The sequence below is a fragment of the Vollenhovia emeryi genome, unplaced genomic scaffold (assembly GCF_000949405.1).
Source record: "Vollenhovia emeryi isolate VEMERY1.0 unplaced genomic scaffold, V.emery_V1.0 DF939153.1, whole genome shotgun sequence".
NCBI lineage: Eukaryota > Metazoa > Arthropoda > Insecta > Hymenoptera > Formicidae > Vollenhovia > Vollenhovia emeryi.
This window is the reverse complement of record NW_011967213.1, coordinates 2096797-2103768: the sequence shown is the minus strand read 5'-3', so window position 1 is coordinate 2103768 and position 6972 is coordinate 2096797. Positions and strand designations below refer to the sequence as shown.

General features: G+C 31.3%; 1 protein-coding gene across 1 annotated transcript; it reads right to left on the bottom strand.

Moving 5' to 3' along the window:
* Positions 1 to 110: 110 nt before the first annotated feature.
* LOC105565381 (putative fatty acyl-CoA reductase CG5065) lies at positions 111 to 6966 on the bottom strand. The gene is made up of 11 exons (XM_012018527.1): positions 6393 to 6966; positions 6165 to 6311; positions 5710 to 5868; positions 3471 to 3686; positions 2751 to 2948; positions 2244 to 2440; positions 1785 to 1894; positions 1486 to 1684; positions 813 to 1052; positions 359 to 616; positions 111 to 271 (listed from the first exon to the last, which is right to left on the bottom strand). Exons 4-11 carry the CDS (start codon positions 3675 to 3677, stop codon positions 175 to 177), a joined length of 1506 nt encoding a protein of 501 aa, XP_011873917.1. The 5' UTR covers positions 3678 to 3686; positions 5710 to 5868; positions 6165 to 6311; positions 6393 to 6966; the 3' UTR covers positions 111 to 174.
* Positions 6967 to 6972: the final 6 nt, after the last annotated feature.

Genomic DNA, 6972 nt, shown 5'->3' with positions numbered 1-6972 from the left:
ATTTGAACAAAAAGTGATAAGTTTAAATGTTAAATTTCTCTAACTATCCGTTTCTCTTCTGTTATATGAACAAATATCTTCTTAACAAAAAAACTCTAGTAATAGACATTATCCAGTTTCTCTTAGAAATGTACCTATTGTTACCTTTTAAGAATAAAGAGGAAAAAATAAATATTAAACATTTTTATTGGCATGAATATGAACATTATGTACATATTTCATTTTTATTCTGCTTGATGAAAAACCCCAAAATTTACACTTAAAAAAAATTCTGTAAAGTGATTGAATAAATTTTACGGAATTATATTTATCGATTGTGTGTGAAAACATTATGGTAATCTGCGTAGCGAAAACTTACATTTTTTGATGCCGACGGGCTTTCGGTAGAGTAGACAGATCCTCCTTCATACAATACTGCCGTGCGCCAAGGATAACGTTTTTAATATATTCATCTAGATCACTATCGTAACGTAAGTTTATAAACATTTCCTTGTCTGCCCCTTGTAATTCCTCGTGCAGTTTGATGAATTTATCGTTACAAAATTTCCACTCTCTCGTGGTAAAATATTGCAACAGTTCGAGACCGTTTGAGATTCGGTTTTGGAGATTAACCATACTGTTTATAAAAATACAAAATAGATCAATGACAACTGGGCGGTAAGATTTATATACATATACATAGTATTAACAATAGTGTTTTAAAAAGATTAATCTTTTAGAAATATATTATAAACATTTTGAAAACTAGATTTCTAACAGATACAAGATATTAGAAGATTTTTTAAAAATTTCAAGAAGTGTACAAAACTTACAATCTTTTCTGCCGAAATATTAACATCAGGAAATCAATGAGGTACGCGGGAATAATGTGAAAGAAGAAGATGAAATGATTATGCACAAATTTGCTGCTACGCATATCGCCATCTGGATACCAAATGGCTCCATCGAAAGGATATTCGTGAAGGCGCTCTCTGCCCTTTTCCAGTATTTCTGCCCAAGTAATACGTTTTATATTGCCTTGCGTTACATTGATTACGGGAATACTTTTTGATCTGTAAACGATAGATACGAAAGAACAAATGTGTAACAAATATATAAGATCAAAGAAAAATCAAATCAAAATATGTTTCATACTTTTAAGAATTAATTTTGGTATAATAGTATATTTATACGTATCATTATATTACTTAATATTAGGCAATCTATGTTACAAAGGGAAGTACCCTTTTTTTAATTAAATAATTTCAACAGAAAAATTTGAATAAAAATAATTGCAATAAAAAATGCTATTTAATTAAAATTCTTTATCGTAATCTCTGTTTTATGTCTACTAGCAAATAACTCTTTATATTAACTATCACGGAAGATAATAACAACAACAGAATATTTTACATTTTACGTATATGCTAGATAAATTTCTTTTAATGTAAATCATATTTCATTACTAAGGGGAAAAATAATATACGATAGGACAAAGCTATTTACTTTTTTTTATCAGTAGTAAGTTTGTATGAAATTGCAATTAATGTATTAATCGCGAAATCTACTGGTATAACTTCGGCGTGATAATTGCCGTTGCAGTGCATTGATCTGATAACACCTTTGCCTGCACCGACTAGCAATCCTATTGGTCCGTTTAAGTTATCGACCCATCCTGGCATCGGCTCTTCGTAACTAGGTAGTACTGTACAAAAAGATGAATTAATTTTTGTAATTCTTTATTTAGAATCATCGAAACATTATTTTTATAATATCAGGTAATTTTTAAAATATTTTTTGATTACCGATCGATGGTCTAGCGATGCAGCAAGGTATATTGGGGTATTCGTTGGCCACCAGCGTTTCTGCTAAACGTTTCGAGTACGTGTAAGTATTTGAATGTGGATGTAATAATCTATAAATAAGAATGTGGATATGTAGAATTTAATACTTACATCTTTAATAAATATATGATGTAACTTAATTAGGTTAATTTTAATTTTTAATTAAGTCAATTGACAGAGAGAAACAATCGCTTTAATACATACACTAATAATATTAATATATGTATTAATTTTAAATTAATACGCATAATTTTAGATATTTCAGCATAATAAGCTGATCAAGAGTGCAATCATTATTATACAATAATAATTAATATTTATTGTAATTAATTTTATAATTAATATTAGTGAATTGTACCCATTGGATACGATTATCATTAATCTGTCGAATATCATTAATAACGTCGTAAGTTTAATTACTTGGGCGTAATAAGATCGATACTCTCATCATCTAAGCACTGAACAAGTCTCATGATATCTTGAGGTTCAACGGGCGGGTTGTAGATACGTTCGCCAAGTTCCTCTTGATCGACGTGACAGAAAGCTGTGCTTAAATGCACGAAGGATTCTAGATGCTTCATTTCTTTTGCCACATCCAGTACTTTTTGTGTACCTGTCTTAAAGATTATTCGAACTTCATGTATTTTAGAAATTATCAAAAGTATTACGCATATATTATAAAATTAAGTTCTAAAAGATATATCGTAATCAAATTCAACTAAATGTTTTGTCGTCTCAATTTAATTGACACGATATTGTCTTACCGACTTTTTCATTATTTAAAATACCGCTTGAACATGGAGTTAAAAAATGATCATAAATACTTTAGATTGCGTACCATATTTGATATTAACAATCAACATGAAACACACGAATGGAATTCTAAAAAGAATGGTTGAGACTTCTTTATCGCAAATAATATTTTACCGTGTTCATCTCAATGGCATCTTTCAATTTCGATTCCAGTCGAAGTGTCGCGGCGAAGTGAAATACCACATTTACTTCATTTATTAAGAGCTCTCGTTGTTGATCGATGAGACCTAAATCGGGCAAACATATGTCGCCATTCAGCGGTATCACTTTCTTAAAAAGATTAGGTTTCTCATTCCGCAATCTTTGAAACAGCTATAAGAATATCAATTATTAGTAATTATTAGTTACTGTTTGCACAAATGCATATGATGCACGCATTACCATTTCATTTCAAGATACATCGTAATTCGAATAATGTTGAATTTATCCAAAACAGATTTATGTACTAATGTTTCACGTGTGTTCGAAGATTCTCGTATACTATGCAACTAAAAATTCTTATAACACAATGGTATTGTTTTAAATAAAAATTCTAAATCTCAAAATATATGACTTTATCACGAGACACGGTAGTGTCTCGCGCCAAGTGTAAGCGTAGCTAGTACACGCGTGCGAGACCGACCGTGTAAGTTTACGCGAGTACACGAGTTTTGAATTATACGCTCGTAAAATATTCTTTATATAGCTTTTTATTTAACCATGAGATTCTCAATAATAGTTTTGAGCATCAGTAATTAACAGAAAATAAAACTATCCATGCTAAAATATTGCCACGATATTATTTTGCGTAATACTACTTGGACGATGGTAGCGTAATTTGCATGGGTTTCTTACAGGCAATTTGAACATGTCGTCAAGCCGACTTTCGATACTGCGGCCTCTCTTCATACGCATGAGAACGTAGATTTTGACGAGATCGGAACAGCAATACAGCAATTTTTCCAAGAGAACTTTACCCATGAATCCAGAAGCGCCAGTAATAAAAACGGTCTTGCCTATGTAGAAGGATTGAATTTCGGACTTTGTTACTTTTTCCTCCATGGTTGTGAACTGAAACATTATAAAAATTTTAGTATATTACGAAATTAATGATCAAGACAGATAGATAAATAAATAGAGAGAGAGAGAAAGGGGAGAGAGTGAGAGAGAGAGAGAGAGAGAGAATAGTACTTACAAATTCTTAAAAATAAACGTTTAAAATCATTTTCATGGTGTGCTTAAAAATTAATGTAATAATTATTATTACATATACAATAATAATATAATATAATACAATATAATAAACCTAACCATAAAAGTTTCATAAAAACAATATTTTATGTTCTCTTTTTAACAAAAGAACACTTATTGTACTTTTTCTTATTGATTGTACATACATCAAATTTAACAAATTCAAAGTATAAAGTAAACTTTGTAGAAAAAAACAACGCACGATGATGATTGAAATGTTTCTGTCACGATTGCATATTAGATATGATTTCAAATTTGTAAAGAGGAGAAAATATCTGCTGACCATGACACAGGCATCAATGCCATAATCAGTGCCAAATCAAATTGACTTACTCAGCGATCACTGATCATGTTCAAAATCAAAATCATGATTCGCTAATCTTGGGCGATTGATAAAGTTCGTCATGTATAGGTATCGAGTCTGGTTTGCATTTTCGTATTCATCATTTCTTGCACTTTCACGTTTCCTTTTGCACGAACCAAATTGGCTCGAATAACAGGACGCTCATAAAGTGAAGTTATACGAGAGATCGGAACCGTGAATCACTTCTTTCAAACTAGCTGTTCCCTCTTAAAATTTTTTCGTTCAATTCAACGGAAAAGGTTGCAAATATACTGTCAAGGTTTTCATAATCAAGAGTAACAGGTTCATAATCAATTACGACATAGAAACCACTTCAGTTCTGAAACTGGTAATATGTTTTTTCTTCTAAACGTTTACGAAAATAGAGAATTAAGAGAATTATGGAAACGATTAGAAAAATTTAATTCGCCGCTGCCCCTCGTCCATCGAGCGAGCGAGCGTGGGTGGTGGTCGGCGAGCGGCGAGTGGCAAGCGACGAGTAACGAGTGATGCTCGCCCACCGAACCGTCTTAAAGTCGAAAGCCTGTTTCCGCGTGTTCATTCGCTTAGACGTATTAATTAATAACTTAATAACTATTGCGACTTTTCTCTTCAGCTTGTCTTAATCTGCCTGTATATTTCGGTTCATCAGCAACTTATCAGACCCCTTGTATATGATAAAATTTTGTGTAAATATTTTAAAGTGCCAAATGCCTTGTGAACAAATTTTACTATTAACAGTATTAATGATAAAACAGTCAATTTTCTTTATTATTAGATTATGCTTGGAAAGATAAATGTCAAAGAGACCGAAAGTGCTTCGCATACATACATTTTTATGAACTTTAAAGTCAAGTAATTAAAATAAGAGGAAGGAAGAAAGAGCGAAAGAAACAGGGAGAAATATGTGTAAAATATAGGAAAAACGAATCATTTGATGATTATTGTCGTTTAAATCTGTAGAAAGGTGTAAAAATTATAATTACATAGCACAATGCAAAAATTAAATTAACAAAACATTTGCCTATCAAATACCATCTTTTTGCTTAACTAATCATATTTGTAAATGTTTTACATTTCCTCAGCTGCTATAAAAGTTTGACGTTTTTTACTATAATTTGATTAATGCTGAGTGAACTCGTACTTAATTACTGTGTTTATAATATTGTTGCATTTATAAAGTTATAAAAAGGATTAAAAAAAAGAATAAAAATGTATCCGACACAAATTATGGTATAGATTGTCTAATATGGGTTTAACAAAATCCAGTGTTTATACTCGGATATGATTAATGGAAACTAACTTCAATTGATAAATTAATACTAACAGACGCATTTTTTAATTAAAAATATTTAGACCATTCATTGATCACAAAACAATTCCATTTTTCGATGAAAGGTTGATTGAAAAAAAAGATTATTCGTAAATCATCAATCAAAATTATTCTGTTTGAAATTAATGTTGGAGCACATGCAGAGGATAATATAAAATATCATATACCAGTCAATGCTCCACGCGTTCGTTTTAATCGTTCGATCGCCTGCGATTAGTGCGATGTCCCTGTTGCTCTGCGAATATTGGGTTGCGCGTTCTCCGTACTTGCAAACTTACTGAGCTCCTTCGTAATCTGCGCTGATATTTGTACTGTTGTAGAACGACCTACGAAATATCTCTCTTTCTGTTTCTCTCCCCACCTGCAATAGCTGCGTTTGACATTGCAAATCCGAGGCGTCGAATTCTTCCTCTTTTTCTATCTCATTCTCTTTCTATCTCTCTCGCTCACTCGTATGCAAAAGAGCACTTCGAGGCCTCGGATTTGCAATGTCGAACGCAGCTATTATACCTTTAATTACTACCGAATAACATATCCATACAGCACATGTAGATGCTGAGAATTTTCGAAGAATATAGCAACAGTAGATTGTGTATATTCTCATAATATTCAAGATACGTACTGCGATTTATTTGAATATACTAAGAAGATTTCTATATCCGGATTTTTTCAGTTTATAGTTGAGAATATTTTGCAGCACATACATAGAATTTCCGTAGAATCAATATAGAACCAAGAATACAAAGTGCGCAGAATGTACTTCTTTTTACTGTAGGGTAAATAATTAGTGCTTATTATTCATAATTTATAAAAATATATTCTTACTTTGTAATTATTATATAATACATACACCGAGGGAGCCAGATATCAATCAGAAATAAACCAACTGAGGAATTTGCAGAAAATTAAAACCACAATACATTAAATCAAATAACTTTGCTGCATGTGGCAATGCTGCAACATAAGAATTACAAATAAGGATTATAATAAATTTTAGCTATGGATTATTATTTGATCAATTAGTAATAAGTTGTCAAGGGGAATGCGTTATAAATATCATAGTAACATTATTTATCAGATTTCTTAGCATAAGGTATACAATTAAATGAAAAATGGAAATGCGTGGTAAATATGCATGTTAACGGAACTAGCCCCAATGACTTTGACCCTGACATATGTTGTCAAGGTCACCCTCCTGAGTAACCCTCGGAAGGTTTTAGCTGTCGCTCGTTACTTGTTAAAAATTAAAAAAAATATCGACCAAGTATATACATATTTACAGTATTTATTTATCATTAACTAGAACAATATCTTCGGGCATGCAGAATTTATTTAATTTTTCTTATTTTCTTACGATAATTTTTTCGAATAGCAAATAGTTAAAAAGGTTAACTGATGAGAAACATGACACATATAACATCGCGGAACAG